The 20418-nt window shown below is 30.8% G+C and overlaps 2 protein-coding genes across 2 annotated transcripts; both read right to left on the bottom strand.

The window, feature by feature from the left end:
* Positions 1-735: 735 nt before the first annotated feature.
* On the bottom strand, positions 736-14088 carry LOC130441065 (protein RRP5 homolog). Its single transcript, XM_056774580.1, has 21 exons — positions 13720-14088; positions 13540-13665; positions 13324-13488; positions 12998-13271; positions 12259-12428; positions 11755-11976; positions 10129-10553; positions 8203-8458; positions 7920-8148; positions 7620-7864; positions 7021-7161; positions 5971-6172; positions 5628-5744; positions 5374-5572; positions 4842-5100; positions 4676-4750; positions 4223-4588; positions 3658-3786; positions 2268-2526; positions 2031-2196; positions 736-945 (listed from the first exon to the last, which is right to left on the bottom strand). The coding sequence occupies exons 1-21, from the start codon at positions 13798-13800 to the stop codon at positions 783-785; spliced, it is 4269 nt and encodes a 1422-aa protein (XP_056630558.1). The 5' UTR covers positions 13801-14088; the 3' UTR covers positions 736-782.
* Positions 14089-15380: 1292 nt separating this feature from the next.
* Positions 15381-20404, bottom strand: LOC130441061 (xaa-Pro aminopeptidase ApepP). The gene is made up of 3 exons (XM_056774565.1): positions 19184-20404; positions 16531-17056; positions 15381-16442 (listed from the first exon to the last, which is right to left on the bottom strand). The coding sequence occupies exons 1-3, from the start codon at positions 19491-19493 to the stop codon at positions 15431-15433; spliced, it is 1848 nt and encodes a 615-aa protein (XP_056630543.1). The 5' UTR covers positions 19494-20404; the 3' UTR covers positions 15381-15430.
* Positions 20405-20418: the final 14 nt, after the last annotated feature.

The raw sequence follows: 20418 nt of genomic DNA, 5'->3' as shown, positions 1-20418 counted from the left end.
CTAATAGTTCTTTTATTCCTGATCCTTTAAAAAATATCTTCTCCTATTTACTTTATCCTGTTCACTTCCATGTGTAGTATTATATAGTGACTTACAATCAGCAAGTATGTGGATGGATGTTTGTTCTAACCCACACAATCTACAGTTGTCCCTTTCTTGAGGCCACCACACAGGCTATAATGTCCTGTTACAGTCCAATTTTAGCTTTTTTTTCTATCTCTTCCTGTAAAAAGTATCATACTGATTTCACTAAAGGGTGTTCAGGGTACAAAACCTCTATCCAATTTCTTTTTAATCCAGTATGTTCCATAACATGTAACTGTTATGGAAATAACTAGGAGTTTTCAAGCTTCCAGAATGTTTTGTTTGAGTATCACACACTCCCATCCTAGTTCCTGTATACTATTTAACGGTATAAGTTACTGTATTGAATTGCTTCAAAAATTGTACTTTTTCCATATTCCGTCCTGTAATATGTTCTCTGATGAGCCAGGGGAGTTTTTTTCTGGTGCTTCCACCTTGACAATGCACCTGTATAAACACCCATCCCCGTTTAATAATTTTTAGCTAAAAATGGCTTGGTTATGTTGTCCAGTACACCTTATTCAAGGACACCGATTATACAAAATTGAAGAGGTCCAGAAAAAATCGAGGAAGGAGCTGTGAGTCATTGTCACAGAGAAAGATTTTGAAAGTAATAATTCAAGTAAGGATCATAATAACCGCTGAAGAAACTGGTCTTAAGAAAATATATTTCTCTAAAAAACAAATTAAAAACAGTTTTAATTTACACTTATTTTAGATACGTATTCTTTAGCTTTCTCTTTAACTTCTTCTACTTTCGCCGGTGTTCCATGCTGTTCTTCAAATATCCTATATTTCAAAAATAGGGACTTCATCTGCTTTAGAGGCAATCGCTGCGAGACGGATCTCTCCAAAACTTGTCTAGAAATTAAAAAAAAATTACACTCATATTTTTTATTGAATGTAGTTAATATTTCATGAAAGCGTTAATTATAAAATCAAAAGTTAGTATTGTGGAAAAAATAATAAAGGACTGCAAACACTTTGGATGGTCGATTTGAGGCTGTAGAATATGGTCTACATTTCGAAGGATCAAAGAAAATGTAGGTTGCGGCACTAAAGTTGTCTAAGTTGCAATTTTTGGAAGTATTGGTGATATTCATACTGAACACACTGTTTACACTACCGCTACACCAAAACTCACTTATTTCGTCTGACGTGCGTTTCGATAACCTAGTTATCGTCTTCAGAGACTGAAGGTTTACCTGTGTTGGTGTAGTGGTAGTGTAAGCGGTCTGTTCTGTACCAAAAAGGAGTTCAAGACAATTTAGTCGCTTGTATTTTCTTTGGAAGTTTCTTAGATTGCAAGTTGAAGAAGATCCACATCTCTCCTCTTTTGAAGAGGGCCTATTTTTTGGATATTATTATTTAATAAACATCATGTAGATCCATAATTAAAGTGTATTATGCTATAAATAAAAATGATACCAAAACAAGGTAAATAAACGAGTTCTAGGGTTGTGTAAACAAATCAAACATCCATTTTCGAAAGTTCAACTCTTAACTCTATACAAAGATCTAAAAGTTGGTTTTATGAGGGAAGTAGTTACAGAAGATGAAAAAAAAACAATTGGCAGTTCATTTGAATTTTAAGCATGTCCTCAAATGTAGTGGATTATTCTAAATTTCCACAGACCAAAGAAAAACTTGAAGTGTAGTTGTCTGTGGCGTGAGTCCAAGAGGTTTGTGTCATTAGAATTGTATTTTCTTGGAAATTTCTCAAGTTTAATGTTATTAAAGGTTCTAGAAGTTGAGAAAAGTTCTTAGCTCCTTCTATAAATTGATCCTAGGTTTTAAAAATATTTCTGGAAATGAATTATTGAGAGAAGCTCCTCAAATTCCGGAAGCAGACTGCACTAAAAGATACCGATTCCTGATTCGCTTGGAAATAACTAATAAGGGAAAAAATGTTAGCGAATTGTAAAGAATGGTAAATAGTTTATTACCTAGCTTCACTAATGTTCCCCTTTTTAACTAGTTGATCAACATATGTGGTCCAAATAGTAACTTTTTTTGGATCAGTACTGAGTATAGTTTCAAATATAGCTGCTCCATGATCTTCATCTCCGTATTTAAACTCCATGATTGCGAATTTTACAATTATCTCCAGCTCTAAAACATTAAATAGAAATACATTTTTATACCAAGAAAATGTTTCCCATAAAAACTAGTATTTAACTTACGAGTCTTTTTGTTTTGAATCGATTTCAAAGCGGCGTCTTTGAAATTTCTAGCTTCTTTAAAATTTCCAATTTGATAGTAAGTTTTAGCTATTTCCAACCACATTTGGGGGACATGTTTGTATTTGTTCCTAGCTTTTCGAATTTTTTCTTCCATATCAGCAATTTTACCATTTTCCGCCAATATTTGTATGGTTTTCAAGTAAATTTGAAGGGAATCATTATATTTAACAGCTTCGTCGAATGTTTGATCAAACGATTCCTAAAAAACAAATTAGTTGCTTTAAAACTAAACTCGATAGCTGTTTGTTTGATTGTTTTCTAGCGGATTTAATGGAATATATTTATTTTTTGCATGGCAAGTAATGGAATTGGAAGGATTTGTAGACAGTAATGCTAATAAGGGTAGCAGAAAGAGATGTAGAAACGACAAAAAGCAAAGCAATACAGCTAGATCATTAATATTTTTAATCAAGGTTAAGAAGTTATTTACAGTGTTATTTTAGATATCTGGATCATTTTCCCAATTAAGAAAATTTTCAGATACCATGTAAACATGATGGACCAACATATAAATGTATGAAACTTTCTCACCAAGACATTATTGCTGCACAGGGTTTTTCAAACATTAGTCAAACTCGTTCAAGATCGCAAAATAACTATTGACATGACGATAGTTCGAAAAAATTTTAATTGATTACTAAAAGACGCAAAAATTTGGCAAACATAAAAAAACCCATTCCAAGGAATTGAAAAATGCCGAAAAAGTCGAAGTCGAAAAATTTTCAAATTTACAGACGTTGCTGTTACTTTATGATGAAAATTGGCAAAATGATAAAAAACTTGATGATTCACAAGACTGTGACTGTAACGAGGAGGATGGAGGAGGAGTTGTTTTTTTGCTTGATCTCTCATTGTTTGTTATATTAATAAATAAAATTCATTTTTATTTCTATAGGTTCTTTTTTATTGCGATCAAATAGAGTATAATCCTGTTCGCTCTACTTCAAAAAGGTTATTATCCACATTTTAAATTCAAAAAGAATTTTATCCATTCTTTTAATGACAGCTAGTCTAAAAACCGTATTTGTCTTATTTGAGATACTATCATATCTTATATATCCCCCTTACTCAGTTTTACATGTAACAAATAAGTATTCCTGCTCATTACCTCTTAAAACAAAAGCCCCATTTTCTCACTAAAGTGAAAAAAGAATAATATTCCATTTGAATTTTTACTCCTCATATGGTATAATTTATTGTGAAATGCTTTTTCTATAATAAACTTTTTGCAATTTGAGGTTAATTGTCAATATGTATTATTTTTGTTTAGATTGTACATTCATTTAAACTAAAAACTTGTTAATGATCAAGGTTTTTATGAAAAATGTACCTTTGTTCCCAGCATATTTTCCAAGTTGAGTAGGGCTATCCATATGTTGAATCTCTCGTCTACTAGAGCGATATTTATCGCTTCTAGTGCCCTTTTAGCTACAGCTCGAGCTTTATCAAATTCTGTTGCCTAAAATAAAAATAAAATATATATACATATATATATTTTTAAATTGTTATCAAGAAATATTTTTCGAGATAAATTACGTTAGATACCATAGATTCCATTAGAATCATCTAATACAACCTTAATTAGAATCAAAAAGAGTAAGATGACTAAAAAGGCGACTCCCTACAGATCTAGATAGTTGAAGTAGAGGTCCCTTTATTGGAAGAGCCTTTATCGAGCCATTGATGACCTTAGAAATACTGAATTCTAAAACCAGCCAACTTTCACAAGGAGTCTAATTAATACAGTAAAATTTAGATATAACATTAAAAAAACTGAAAAATTTGTAATTATTTAAATCTGGCAGTTATTTTCTCTTTAATTCTGTCATGTCAACATTTAGACTTAGACTGTCAGATTTCTCCTTAATAGAACAACTGTAAATAATAAGACTTACTGCTGTATGGAAAGCTATATATTTAGTCCAAAGTTGAGATGAGTTAGGATTAGCTAGTAATAACCTATCAAATTCTTCTGCACTTTCCGGCGCCCTTGTAGTATCTGCTAATTGTTTCTCGATTTTCAAAATTCTTTCCTCTTCTTCTCTCGCCGCCTGAGCTCGTTCTACGGCTGTCAATTTCTTTTTCTTTTTAACATTAATATCCTGATCTTCTTCGTCTGAAGATGAATCTTCTCGTTTTACATCTCCATTCGTTTGGAAAAATGAATTGACTCCTGATATCAAAGCTTTTGAATTTGAAGTTTTCTCGACAATATCTGGTTCATCCATTTCGATGTCGCTGTTATCCATTTGGGATTCATCCTAAAAAAATAAACAGATAGTTTGAGTAGTTCTAGTAATTGTATGTAAAGTAAATTCTAAACTGAATTCAAATCATTATTCACCTACTTCAATTTCAGTTCCTGAAATATTCTCTTCTATATTTTCTTGTTCATCCATTTCCATATCCCTTTGAGAATCGTCCTAAAAAATAAATAAAAATTTTAAGATATTATACTTTGTCTTCAATTTAATTCTAGGGTATGAGTATATTTGCTACTCATTATTTACTCACTTCAGTTTCAGTCTCCGAAATACTTTCTTCTAAATTTTCTTCCTCGACACTTTCATCATCATCATTATTCTCATCAGTTTCCTCAGTAATATGATTTTCTACCATTTCAATGCTTTCTTGTATGGACAATTTTTTCTTTTTGTCATTCTTCTTCACTTTTTCTGTTCTTAAAGCTTGGATTTTGGATATAGTTGCTTTATTTTTATCCAGCTTCAAGAACAACTGTTTATTCATACCAATTAGATTGTTACCAGTTTTCCTGAAATTACAATATACAAATTAGTGAATACAATATATAATTACTATATACCTACAAGGTAAGAAAAATATAAGGAGATAGTACCCGAAAAGGTTTTTTTTCAGTGTATGTTATTGCTTAAGAATTACATATTTATGCTATAATAAATTGCTTTAGAATGGAAATTATTAAAGTAGTCAAAAATTCTTTGTGAAATTTGATTTATCATAAGAAAAAATGCAATGTAACTAAATACATAAAGGCAACACTGTACTAGTTAATTTTGGTACTTACCCACAAATACATATTTTGAATTTTACGTTTTGATAAATGTGTCCCCATCCTTTAAAATCATTTTCATGGGATCTCATGGGAGTGTATATCAATTGCCTATTACCGTCTTTTTGTTTCAATACACATATCGAACAAAGGGAATCGGTTAAAACAACTTTGGCCATACGAGAAGACAAATTCGAACACATAATTTTACCATCTAAAATAAATAATTTAAACAAAAGATTTGAATTTTTTTTAATTCTATCACTTACCTTGAGATTTATTAATCCTTTGAGATATATGGTCTTTGAGGCAAATCTCAGCATAATTTTTAACGAAATTTTGTGACAAAAATACTCCATTTACTGAATCACCTCGTTTAATATTAGCTATAAGAAAAACGTGAATTAACTTAAAGACAAAAAGATAAAAAAACTGAGGGTAGTATTCAATCAACTCTATATAATAGGCAAAACAAACAGAAACGGATTAAAATGGATAGAATGAATAGGTATTAAAAGAATACCTAAAAAGATAAAAGAAAGTAGACAAAGAGAACCAAAGTAAAATAGTAATCTTAGATTGTATAACTATTTTGCTGATATTATTCTTTACCTGGACATAATTTAACGGGTACTAATCCAACACCTCCGTTTGGTAATTTCACACGACATCCACCTTGCTCGCCCACTAGTTCAACAAGACAATCTATCCTTTCGCCCGGTTGATATTGACAAATGTCCCAATCGTTTTCTTTACCAAAATTCCTTAGTATTTGAATATCAACCAGAGATTGACTGAATAAATTCAAAACGCTCTAGAACAAAACAAACTTCATGAATCGATATGCATATAGGAAACTGATCGTTATATTTTTTCAACAAAAAAAAATTTTTATTTGCGTTTTCCAACGAAGTCATTTCAGTAGAAATATTTTCAGTTGTCATTGCCTTCCGGTTATATCGGAATACCATCTTGTTTTTATTTAAGTAGAACATCCTGTTTTTTAAATGTTTAGAATCAAAGAATTTCAACATAACTTCATTCGAAACTTTTATGTCTAAAAAGTCTAAAAGTTTGTAATTATTTCATATTCAGATCACAATATTACAGATAGTTTCTGTATTGCAAGTCAACTCAGTTCATCTTGGATACTTATAAAAAGCTATGATTTACAGTAAATATGAAAAGTCAATTTCGGTCGGGTCCTTGGAATAGACGACTATATCCTTTGGAATTTGTACATTCTAAACATTAAGGCCAGAAGTCATAAAATGGGTGAAAAAACTTCTCAAATGACCATTTCAAGATAAATATTACAGATAACTTCAAATATTGAAAATCAATTCAGTTCATCTAGCAGTACTTCTAAAAATATACGATTTACAGTCATAATTAGTAAATCTGAATAGTAAATTTTGTTGGGTCCTTGGAATAGGCGACTATAGCCCAAACTTTAAGATACTAAGATATATTAATTAACAATTTTATGGCAGACATCCAAATTGAAATTATTACTATCTTATATTGAGCACTTGTCTTTTCCATAGTCACTTACAGCCTTTTTACCAGCTTACAGAAAGACCATATAGTGTGAATGTTGATGAAGTGGTAGTAAACAATTCCAGGAATGCCATGTTAATAATTTTTTATGTAATAACTTACTTCGACCCTGTTATCAAACACGTGAGACAATTTTGCAGATAACCTAATTGTCTTTGTTTCATGTTGTATTTCTAATACTTTTGTTACTATGCATTGGTATGGTTCAAATTTTGGAATAGCGATGTCTTTCTCTACGATATCCTGAAAATAAAAACAAATATTAATTAAAATAATAACACCAGACAATGCTCATAGTTCGTAATAGAATTGTGGGCGACCAAGAGGCCTTTGAGCATATGTTTGAAGCGCGTTCGAGTAAGTGCTGGGCAGTTTCATCCTCCTTCATACACCAGCGACATTCCGGATCATCTGTAATACCCGTGTTGTGGGGATGGCGTCTTAGATGACCGTGTGCGGTTAAAAGTCAGGTCACTAGTCTGATTTCACGCTTATTTAGTTGAAGAAGTTGTTTGGTGAAAGATGTACAAGGTCCATGTATGTGTGCCTGAGCTTGTCTCATGCCAGGTGTCTCTATCCATATCTGCCGAGCAAGCAGATTGTTGAGAAACGCCTTAACAACACCAGTCAATGTTTTTCCATACTCTAATTAGATTATACAAGATATGTCATTAGATAATTGAAAAATAAAATGTATCTACCTTATTCCTGATTAAAATTTGATCAGTATAATCTGCAATCAAAGGTAAAACATATATTCCTAAATCACAGTTTGATATATAGGAACATCTTACTAGATTTCCCACTTTTAGTGCACCAATTTTTCTTATTTTAAACGAAGGTGTTCGTTTTAAAGCTGTAGCTTCTCTTCTTGATAACAAAATTGATTTATCACTATTGTTTATACATATCAAGTCACTGATTTCATCTCCAACTTTATACATTTCTAAAAAAAATATATTTAATCATATATAACATCATATTAAAAATTAAATACTCACTCATAAAAGTAGAGCACAAATCTAAAGTTTCACTTAGGTGGTTCACAGGCACCACGCCCAAAGATCTTCCTTTTAAAGTTTTTACCAAAATCTTATCCTTACGAACAGCCCCGACAACACCTTTAATTCTTTGTCCTATGGCTAAAGTTCCGAACGTTTCAAAATTTTTTGGTTGCCTGAGTGACAAGATAACTTGATTCTTTTGAACACCAAGTATCCATGGATTTACCTAAGAAATTTCGGTTGATATTATTTAAGAAAAAAAAATGTCTCACAAACTTACCACTTGTCCTACGTAGAAAAATAATTGAGGATCTGGTTTTTTGTCGTCGTCCTGTTCATCCAAATACTTTTTATCGAGCCATCCCTTAACATTTCCATAAAATATCACAACGGCTCCTTCGGGTTTTGTATGGACAATTACACCAGGATATCGGTCACCACGTTTCGCTTTTGATAAATCCGTTAGACACTGATCAGAGTCAACCTGTCCCGATTTTAATGTCAAAATGATATTACCAGAGTTAATTGATAATACTCTGAAAAATGAATATTAGAAATTTGAATACCAAAGCAATTAATGAAATGAAAATGAAAACATTAGTCATTTCCATTATTTTCAGTACAGTTCTCAAATAATTAATGGATGAAAATAAGCATATAATAAAAAATATATCAATCCAAAAGATAATAAAAAAAAACAGTGAACAAGAAACATTTAAAAATCGATAGGTATCAATTTAACAATATTTTTAAATAAACTTCAGATAGTGTAGCTAAAATCCTAGATGGTGGACTTTTATGGACTATAACTTCAGCATCTCTAGACTTTTTCACAAATCAGATGATAGTACCAGTCCATCTGGTATCCATTTCTTTTATACCTTCTGCCTACTGGAATATTTCTCAAATCTTCTTTTCCCCATTCAAATTAGTTGGTCTATTAATTTCTTTCTTGGTTTTTCGTTTTCAACCTTCAATATCCATCAAATTTTTCCAATTTTTGTACCTTGTTTTGTGACTTTTTTTAATGTACATTGTATTCATTTTTTTGTTATACTTCCTGTTAATTTTTCAAGTGGTATTTTTTAATTTAGAATGTTCTAAATTTTTGTCATTTTATTCACCACATCATTTATTTTTGATTATATTTCAAAGTCTTCGTGTCAGTAAAAATACTATTTCAAAAGTTCTGTCTTCATATTTAATTTCTTTATTGTATGTGGTTTATATTCTTGTTTTTTATCAAGATATTATTTTATTTATTCATTCCATGATTTTCTTGGTGTATTCGTTTTGTTAATCTATCTTGTTTATCATTGTTAAATGTCCAAACCAGTTTAGGTTTCTCTTATCTCATTTTCTCTTTGATTATTTCTCTTTTGATTATTGATTATATTTGTTGCTTTTTTTATTCTATTTATAACATCCATTTCTATTTTCCGCCCTCTGTTATTACTTTTCCAAGTTGTGATTTGTTCTATTTGTTCTTCTTTTCCTGATAGTCTCACTTTGTTTCAATCCTCCCAGTTTCCATTTGCAGTATTTCTATTTCTTCTATCCACATTTTTGTTAGTGCTTCCATCTTTATGTGATCTTCTTCTATAATTAAGATGTCCTCTGCATGTAGTAAGCGTTCTAAATTTATTGGGATCATTTTGAGGTATCCCACGTTCGTTTGTAGGTACCCCTAGGTTTCTTTACATATTTTGGTATTTCATCCATTGTTAGTATGATCAATAGTGGGCTTAAGCTGTAGCATTGTCTCATCCCTTTTACCATCAACAAACCTGATCTTTATTTCTCTTAATTTCTTATATACGCTTCTTGTGATAATTATTTTTTATTTCTAGTTTGTTTATCTTCCACACGTTATTTCTGTAGATTGAGTCAAATGCTGCTCACAGATCTATAAAGGTTAAGTGCAGTGTTTCTCTTTTTTTATATCTATTTATTATATTTATTAGTATGACAATATTAACTATTGTTTGTCTACCGAATGCTGCTTGTTCTTCTTCCAATTTCTTGTCTCCTCCTTCTCTTAGTCTTTCTTCTATTAATCTAGTGTAGAACACTGAAATTAGGCATATCGGTCTGTAGTTTTCACATTTGTTTGTTTTCTTTTCTTAGGATAGGAACCAGCAGATTTTCCTTCATCATCAGTGTTACTTAATAACTTAAATGAAAAGTTTGAATTTATATTACTCACCGAGCTTTAATTTTGAGACCTTCTTTAAATTTTTTCTTGATTACTTCACTGTATTTGATATTTGACAAAAATAAATTTGGTACGAAGCCCCTGATATGTCCAGAAGTCACAACCAATCCTTCTGGTTTAATAGTTCTGATTGTGACATCTAACAATTGACCTATTGTGACATCAGACGTTGTAAATAATTTTTCTTTTATCAAGGATTGTTCCAGAGTTCCTATATAAGTTCTAGTTAGGCGATTGTAATCCAAAATGCGACATTGACGATTAGTACCAAGGGCAAATTTCAATCGTACGGAATCTGATATATTGATATTTTGATGTTGTTTTGGTAGAGAATGTATTAATCGTTTATTGGTAACAAAGCATCTTTCTTTAGATGGTAATGTGAGGTATACACCATTATGTGATTTAGAAGTAACCTAGAATAGAAAAAAAAAATTCACCACTTGTAATTATCTAGCAATTGTGTAAATATTTATTAGAAATTAAATCAATATAAGGTAAGAGCACCAGTGGGATTCACTTTGGTGAAGATATTTCTTTAAAAAAATAATTTCCAATGAAAAATATCTTCAAAATTTGATGCAGACCTATTCTAATTATTTGAATACAAGATACAAAAAATTATAATTATTAGTATGTGACATATGCAATTTTATTAAGGTATTTAAATAATTTTTTTTCACTTTCATAGGTAAAATTAACGATCCTACAATTTGATCCGGTTTAACAAATGATACATCTTTTTCATTTGCAACAAAGATTTTTTTAGTAGTGTCTATATACATATGTTGTGTCACAAAGTAGAGAAAAATTAATTTGGTCAAAATACTGATTTTTTTTTAATTTTGGATGTCTAAAAAAATATTAGCATGGAGTAAAGAGCAAATATTTTCAGCTCTGTCTACGTGCAGAAATGGTGTACCTCCGACACATGCTGCAAAACAGTTATTGTACCAAGAACCACCCTTTTGGGAAAACTCTATGGAAAAAATTCTGAAGGGGAAAAATGGGATTCATCCACAATTTTTGTCAGAAAATAAGAATAAAAAATTGTTGGATGGATTTAATTTATTTATTAAAGAAGAAATTTTCAATAACCAAGATTAATGTTAAATTCTTGGAAACTAGCAGCTGGATTGAAAGTCGATTTTGAACATTGAAGGCGACCTGGATATAAAATCTACATGGAGATTAGAAAACAACACGTTTGGATTAAAAACACACCAGTTAGCTGTAGATTATACCAAAACCAAAAATTATGCATTAAAAGAAACATAAGAAATTGCAATAGGATACACACAACATTAAATAAATGTACAGAGACATTTGGGTTGACAATATTGAAGATAAGGCATTGTGTGAAGTTTTGAAAAACATGAAATTAAAAGAAAAAAGTTTAATAAAGAATTGAGGAAGATAAAAACATATTACCGTCTAATCATTCAACTTCAATGAAAAATGTTATGACCCCAGTAATAAATGTTCATCATATTTAAAACATACCTATGCCCTTTAAAAAAAGGCACAAATTATAAACTTTTTGGAAATTTATCAAGAGGGAAGAAACTTAACTAGGGTTACAAATTATGGGATAATCTATGTATAAAAAAACATTACCTCCGCCATTTTAATCTCTCCAATCTTATATTCTGGTTCCGGAACTAAATCCAAATCATAAGTAGTTAAATATGTAACTTTAATGGTGTGATCAATGTACAAAACATTTGCTGTTATTAGATTCCCTTCTTGGTATTTAAATATATTTTTATTCAGATGTCCTTCATCAATATGTCCAAAAAAGTTGTTCAAAAACTTTCCTTGGACACCATTGTTTGTAACCTAAAAAAAAATTCAATCCTAAACTCAATAAAATATAATAACTATACATTTTCAAAATATGACATTAATTTTCTAGTCTTGTATCAATACTTTATCATTTTCTTTAACTTTTTACTCTCAAGACAGTTTTATATATATTTCGTGATGTCTTAATTTTAGGGCTCATTTAGTTGAAATTTTGTTTAAAAATAAATAAAATCTGGAAATTTGATAAAGAAATGTCAAGATTTTATTTGTTTTTAAGAAGATTAGATTTTTACTAAAATTTAATAGACACAATACCTCTTCTATTAAAATTTCTACTTTCATCCCTGGAATAATGTCATGCAAACTTTGTACATCCTCAGTTTTGGTATTCTTGATATGTTCAATTTTGCTGCTAACTCTTAAATTACTGGCTTCATTAGAACTGTCACATTTGAGTACTGTGCACCAAATTGGTTCTCCAATAACTATAAAAAAAATATTAGTACATGAAGCAAAGGCAAAAAAGAACTGCAAATGTTGTAATATGCTAAAAATTGACATGCTTTCATGATAAAATATATTTTGATAAAAAAAATTGTGGGTAAGGCAAACAATTTTGAGTTAAAAATTCTTATTATATTTTTCTGTCAGATGTGAAGCTATTATATGCTTTAATCAAGAAAAACCCCTTTGTAAGTGGCACCAGAAAATTCATATTTTTCCAAAAATATCAATTTTTGAAGATAAATCGTAATTCTAGTGTGTAGTTCAGTAACTCTGCACCAAATCTAAGATTCACTTTAAAAATGAATTTTCAAAAAAACAACATGAAACCCTAAAAGCTTCAAGGAAATCCCCAAATTGGTGTCAATATCAGGAAACTTCAGAGCGTGTTAGTTAGGCAACCACAGAGACACTCTGCTTCTTCCAATACTTATTATCATGAAAATGTGAGCAAATTTCGAATGTGTTAAAAGACTGTTTCCTCCCAAAATTTTATTTTATAATCTTATATACTGTTAAATATATTCCTTAAGTAAAATAATAAACTTACATAAATGTCTGTCTTTGTCAACATTCTTCGTATGTAGAAACACTCTACAATTATTTACTCCAATGTTCATTTCATAACCATGTTCATGTTTGGACATAACAGAGGCCCAAACTAAATAGCTTTTTACGAATGAAGTATGATTTTTGTCGTTATAAATCTCTCTAGGATTTATTGTGCATTCAACATGTACTCCTTTCTGATTGGTACCTATATTTGTTACTTTAGTAAGAACATGTTGTCCTACTTTGAACATCCTTGTCAATAATGTGACAGTCTAAAATAAATGTAAGTTAAGATACATGTGAACATAATAAATCATTACTTACATCTTCGTCATCATCTTCCATTTTTGAATGCAAATATTTAGTGAAAGGATCCGAAATTCTTGTTATATTAACATAACCGAAAGTTAATCCTGGTAATTCAATTTCTAATGAAAAGTTTGTTATGTGTCTTATACAGCCCAAAATTATCATATCAGTTCTTATACTCTGAAAAGTTATATGATTAATATTAATCTATGTTGTGATATTCTATATTACATTATAAGTCAAAGTTCCTCGTATTTTTAAAGATGAATGAAATGAATCTTCAGTTATAACTTTTTTAGGTATTCTCTTTTCTTTCCTTGGTTTCTTACGCTTTGGTTTAACCACAGCTGAAAACAACTAAAAAGTATTTAATAGTTTGACAAGTTAAAAACATTTTATTGAAAGACTTACATTATCATCTTGTTTTCGTTTTGTTGCAGAAACGCGTGGTCTTGTACCTCCTCGAGGAAAACTTTCTTCGCATTCTCCCATTTTCAGTTAAAACATTAAAAATAAACGCTCAAGTATTTCGAGAGCATTTAAAATGAAAGTGGTTACAGCTATCTTCTCTTTTATTTATTACCACGCGGTTGCAATATGTGCTTGAGTATTTTCAGAAATCAATTTCGTAGGCATACATATTTTCAGTAAGAGTAGTTATATAGATAATTCAGTACTATTTATTATGAATAAATGTTCAAAGTTCAAAACATTGGCAAAAATAAATTTAGTTTAAATTCAAACAAACACATTAATACGAAACATTAAAATTATAATGAAAACTGGTGGCTGTAATTGTGACTCAAAAGTGGCATAGGGTTTATAAAAAAGATTCACTGGCGAGCATTATAGCTGCATAGATGACACGATCTTTCTCGTTCAACTTACTCCAGAGTGTTATAATCGAAAACCCAAGTAGAATGGCTTACGAGGAGTTTTAAGCTTTGAGATGAATATTAACTTATGACAAAACATAAAGCCAAAGCTTTAAGAGGTTATGTTATAATTTGAGAGTTATCGAATTTTTTATAGGAATACTTAACTGATTTACATTAAATTAAAATCAGAATATACTCCAAAAGTACTTATAATATCCCATAGGAATATAGGTTTGAAGCATTGCGCACGCATATGCTCAATTGGTGCTATTGGAAAACTACTAATATAGTGTGATATCTTAGAATTGATACGGAAATGAAGAAGAGGGAATTCAATTGATAAAAATAATATATACATTGCGTAAATTTCACTAAATAAGAAACATTGTTATCAAACAAATTCTGTAGCCATTATATATTTCAGTTAGAGAGTTGTGTATATGTAAGTCATTCAACATTTCCATGACAAAGTACTAAAGAGACTACTCAATATTATCAAACATTCTAGTGATAACATTTCAAAGCTGCTTATTTTTGGTGTATAAGGAAGTGAGCTAAATGTTTCCAATACAGAGACTACACTCATTTATAAGTGATTACCAATCAATAGAATTTTTCATATGTACAAAGCAAGCACAAGAGGGTAAACCCTATTATAGTAGTTAGAGTGGTACCTGCCGTGTGGATATTTATCTTGAACTTAAATCGAGCATCCTCAGGGTATGTGCGAGCAATATTCCAAATATAGACGAATCTGGGCTTTGTAGAGGATTAAAAGCTGTTGTGGAGTATACAGCTTTTGGGTCTCTTAATTTTTTGTGAAGCTGCCTTATGATGACTATGCCAGGACATATTGCTTCCAAACTCAACACAAAACGAGTGAATTTGCAGTGATGGTGAATTTTATGTCCAGATAAGACCAAATTCTGAGTTAGAGCTGCAGTGCCAGCCTACTATTCATTTATGTTACAGAAGAAGAAACTATTATGAGGAAGCTTGTTTTCTAATTGAAATTAGTAAGTTGAATTAGATTGAAGTTAATGAGAAGTGAAGATAAATCTACCAACTCCTCTACAAGTTGGCTTAACCCGTTTGATTATATACCTCAATCCTAATTATCCAAATTTTACATAAAACCATTCTCTAAGAAATATCAATGATATGGAGCAGTAAAGAAATACATAGAAAAGAAAATCAAGAAATAAATGCATTTATTGAAAAATTAATTTAATAAAATCACATATTCAGATAGTTAAAGGCATTGTTTCCCTTTTCAACCATTTTATAGCTTCCACTTGACCTTGCTGCTCTAAAACAGGCTTGACAATTTCCAAACACTTCTGGTGATAATCATTCAACTGCTTAATCTCTTCCTTAGTCAACATCTCTACTAAAATCAGTTTATTCATTTTCGGCACCAAAGTGATAGTTTCGAAAGTCAAATACCCTCTATTATTGAAATTGTGTGGAGGCTTGGCTTCAACAACTTGAACTATATCTTCAATTCTCAAACCAAATTGTCCATCTTGGTAATATCCAGGTTCGTTGGAAATGAACATACCAGGTTCTAAACCTGGATCTTCTGGAACTGTACGCCATGAAATCGCCATAGGTCCTTCATGAACATTAAGATAAGAACCTATCCCGTGGCCTGTTCCATGAGCGTAATCCAAACCAACCTGCCAAAGGTATTCTCGAGCGAACGAATCCAAGTAGTTACCTTTAATTTTATATGGAAATATTCTAGAACTGAGTTTTAGTTGTCCTTTCAAGACCCTAGTATAGCATTCCTTTTCGAATTGCGTGGGAGTTCCAAAATGTAAGGTCCTAGTGACGTCGGTGGTACCGTCTAAGTATTGACCACCGGAATCGCACAAATATATCTGATCAGTAGTAATTTGCACATCGGTATTTTGACTAGGCTTATAATGGATAATGGCACCGTGAGGTCCTACCGAACTGATAGTATCAAAGCTTTCTCCTACAAAATCTTTTTGCATTTTACGGAATTCTAGAAGTTTTTGAGCACCAGAAATCTCAGTGATTTTTTGTGTTTTTATATTTGCTTCTAACCAAGAGAAGTAGCAACAAAGAGCAGCTGCATCACGTATATGACAGTTACGCATCCCTTGAATTTCCGTTTCATTTTTAACTCCTTTCATTAAACAAATTGGCGTTATATCTGTTAACAATCTATTTTTCTTTGGTACCAACTCTATTAGGGCATCGCTAGATTGTTCAGAAAACCAAATATATCTGAAACATTAAAAATCTTTGTACTGCTCCATATATCTGGCAACAATGTGGTCAGCTAGAATGTTTACATGACAATAAATATTCTTACCCTTCTATTTTATTTGCATATTCCTCAATCTTCTTTTCGATACAATCATAATTTTCAATTTTATAGTTGTTCCCAACTTCCGAATTGAAATGATCTTTAACGGCACTATTAACTTGTTTTTCATTCATAAATACTGTGAAATTATTATTGCCAATAACAAGATAAGCGAAAAAAACAGGATTGAACTGGATATCGGCTCCTCGTAGGTTCAAAAAATAAGCTATCTCATCCAGGGCTGTTATAACTAAATACTCTGCATTCTTCTCTTTCATTTGATCATTTACTTCTTTCAATTTCTGTGCTACAGACTTGCCGGTATAATTTCTGGTAAGCGGTTTTACGGGATTTGCAGGCCTTGCAGGTCTATCACTCCATATTAATTCTATTAAATTGGTATGAACTGCTACTAATTTATGACCTGTTCCTTCTAATTTTGATTGTAGTGGAAAGAATTTATTGTAGGCATACAGTTTCGGGTCGACTCCTATTAGAGATCCTTTTGTAAGATTTCTACATAACCAATCGCCTAAACAAAAAATTCATAAAATAATTCAAGAATAGTTTCTAAATTTATCCATAAATTTTAGAAGTATTCAATTGCTAATAAATTCAATTCACTCAATGGTAGATTTACCTGCAGACTTCATACGAAGATATAATGTATTAAAAACTAAAACTATAATACAAAGAGATATTTTAAAAAAATATTTATCTCATTCTATTCCCTCTTCACCAGTGTAGGGATGTTTTTTACAAAAGTATTAACAATTATTTGAATCTCAAATCAGTGCTTTAAAGCTCTGACCTCGAGACTTTAGAGTAAACAGTCTCAAGTTGTTGTACTACGCACTTTATAACATAACTTATTTCTATTTTCTCACAACGAACCACCTATTCTATGAGTTCCTCTTCAACTCTGATTTTTCTTTTACATTTACCACTACCATCATTTTGGCTCACTTTTTATTCATTTTCATTCTGTTTGTTGTCAATATTTGGTTCCAGTTGTTCAAATTTTCTTGTAGATCCTTCTGATTTTCTGCTATGATCATTATATTATCTGCAAAGGGGCATTCCGATAAATTAAAGCGTTCTAGTGGTTTAAACTATTTTAGTTTTATTTTCTGCATTTCTAATTAATTCATCATGAAAGTTATGAATGGGATCAGACTGCCTGCTTGTAAGCGCCTCTGCTTATGTTGTGAACATCTCATTTCATGTTTCTGCTTATTACCTTGTTTCTTTTTACAGGCATTTAGTGACTCTAATTTGTTACTAACATCTATTTTTTGTAGATTTATTCAGATTTTCGTTTGTGAGACTTCATCAAAAGCTTTTTCCATGTTTAGGAACGAGATGTGCGCTGGTTTGGATCTTGCCATTTTTCTAAAAATGATTTCTTTTATTGTGAACACACGATCTTGCGTGCTTCTGCTTTTCAAACATCCACTTTACTTCTCTTTCAAAGTTGGTTCTATTATAGCTCGCAGTCTCTTTTCCATTATTTGTTCAAAAAACTTTAGAATTGTACATAACAGGGATATTTCTCCATAACTATTGCAGTTTTTGCTGCCTCCTTTTTATACACTGGTAGTGTGAAGCCCATTTTCCAATCTTCAGGGATTCTTTTCTCCATACTCTAAAATGTCTAATAAGGTCACTTTTTCTCCCATGTTCTTTATCATTACTGTTTGATTTTATCTTCTCCTGCTGCCTTCCAATTCTTTAGCTGTTTTAATTGCTGTGATCAATTCCTCTATAGTTATAAGCTCTACACTTCTTTTTTCCCTTTGAGTTTGTCCATCTTCTTCCTCCCTTCGTTGTTCAGTTTTGTTATATCTCTAGCGCTCCATTATATCTACTTCATTTACTAGTACTTACCTTGCCTGGTTCTTAAATGATAAATTTTCTACCCTTTTTGTAGCCTCTAAGATCTTTCAATATTCTCTAGAAGAGTTTCTGGTTTATCTACTACCTAATTCTAACTTGTCCCCAAATTCCTCATTTTTTTTTTTGGTTGTAGTGCAATACCAATTTTTTACTTTGTTTTTTGTATTGGTGAAAATTTCCCTGCAATTTTTGTTCTAGGTATGTTTGCCATTTCATTTTTTTTTAATTTTAACTGTTTATATCTCATCAGTTCACTATGCTGTCTTTTTCGTTTCTGATTGTCCCACAGATGTCTTTTGCAGAGTCTATGTTGATAGTTCTGTAGATCTGTAGGTTCTTCCCTATGAAGGCCTCTTTCATATTTTCTAATTTATTGTTTACCAATTTTTTCGTACATTTTTGCTATTACTTGGTGCTTTAATTTGTAGGATTTTATTTACTTAAAATAATGTGCATTAACAATTCTTTACTGTGAAAAAAAACTAGGATCTTTCACGAAACCTAATTTAAATACTTTTGAACTAAGGTTATTGAAAGGGGTTCAAGATTATTAGCCTACAAGCAGCAAATGTGTAAATCCTCCACTGAATTCACTCAATAAAATAATGTAAATTTACTTTGATACATTAGATTCGGTAGTTTTACTTGTACTAACGTAGTAAAGAAAAGAATTTTCATGTTATATAAGAGTTCACAAAGTTATTATCAAATACATTGTGAATATGAAATTCACTTATAAGATATTTATAATTAAAGAATGTACCTTGTGAAGGAGTCGTAGGAAGCCCTTCTTTCATTAGAGTCCAATTAGAATCCAGCTGTTGGCTGGCTTGCAAATAATATCTTCCATCTGTCCACAAAAGCGCTTCTTTATCAGTAATAATAGCAGTACCTGCACTTCCAGTAAATCCGGTGATGAAAGCTCTATACTCGTCACATTCTGCTAAATACTCGCTGTTATGTGCATCACTTGAAGGTACGATGTAAGCTTGAATTGGTTCTTTAACATACTTAGTATTTTGCATTAACGACCTTAATTTTTGTAAAAGATTGGTAGTTGAAGGTGGTACCATTTTTATTTTTAAATAATTAATCAAATGAGTATATAGAAGTATATCACATAACTATTTGATAATGATCAATTGCCACTGAGTATTAACAATTATCTTGTCAATTTAAAAAAATCTTGTCTAACCTTAAACATATACTTCACTACATATAGTTCGAATTATAAATTTTTCAATTTATTTACAACAAACAGTGACTCTGTCGTCACGGGCATAAAAGAGTTTTACACAAACCTTTTCAGAAATATTGCTTAGTTGTATAATTCAAATATGAAAATTTTCCAACCGTGTATAAAGATTATCTTATTTGAACTAATCTGTTCCAGCTACACTTCCAGTAAAATCATAGAAAAACTACGCGTAATTCATCCGTGACAAAACGTTTGATGTTTGGCAAATGAACTAAACTTTTTTCAAGATACTACTTCCAAATGTATCATTTTAAAGTAAAACTCTTTCAAAATTATACACTTACGACATTGTCTATATATTAGTATGTGAATTGGAACAAAGTTTTTGTCAACTAGTTTATGAACGTTTTATTACAATCTACTCTTTTTAATATATATTTCGAGCTTTCGAATACTTATGTATTCTTTATCAGGGAATGGATTAGTCGAGAATTGTGATGTCTTGAAATTTTGTATAAATGATGAAATGCATGCCATTCAAAATGCAATACTCGAATACGTTATTTGAAAGATCGGAATATATATTAAAGACAGTACATGTTGGTGCTTGATTGCCAAAATCTCACAACAAAAACGATAATATATTAGTACATACATAGACAATGCTTACATTAACAAATACTTTATTCAAATACATATCAAAGAATCAACTTCGGTAATATTTTTGTTATTCATTGACAGATAATTGGTACTATAGGGATTTATAATTTGAAAATAGAAAAAAGTAGTACGATGCCAAT

Source organism: Diorhabda sublineata, chromosome 1 (assembly GCF_026230105.1).
Source record: "Diorhabda sublineata isolate icDioSubl1.1 chromosome 1, icDioSubl1.1, whole genome shotgun sequence".
NCBI lineage: Eukaryota > Metazoa > Arthropoda > Insecta > Coleoptera > Chrysomelidae > Diorhabda > Diorhabda sublineata.
Note: the sequence above shows the minus strand (reverse complement) of the source record. Positions and strands in the feature narration are given on the sequence as shown.

Bases quoted from the DNA above. Each gene is read 5' to 3' on its own strand.
- LOC130441065 (XM_056774580.1), bottom strand. From the start codon at position 13,800: ATGGGAGAATGCGAAGAAAGTTTTCCTCGAGGAGGTACAAGACCACGC. The intron at 5,745-5,970 runs GTAAAGAATAAT...TTTTTCTTATAG, and splicing joins ACCCGTTAAATTATGTCCAG to CTAATATTAAACGAGGTGAT. The intron at 3,787-4,222 runs GTAAGTCTTATT...TTTTTATTTTAG, and splicing joins ATATAGCTTTCCATACAGCA to GCAACAGAATTTGATAAAGC.
- LOC130441061 (XM_056774565.1), bottom strand. From the start codon at position 19,493: ATGGTACCACCTTCAACTACCAATCTTTTACAAAAATTAAGGTCGTTA. The intron at 17,057-19,183 runs GTACATTCTTTA...TTTTTTGTTTAG, and splicing joins TCCTACGACTCCTTCACAAG to GCGATTGGTTATGTAGAAAT. The intron at 16,443-16,530 runs GTAAGAATATTT...TTAATGTTTCAG, and splicing joins TATGCAAATAAAATAGAAGG to ATATATTTGGTTTTCTGAAC.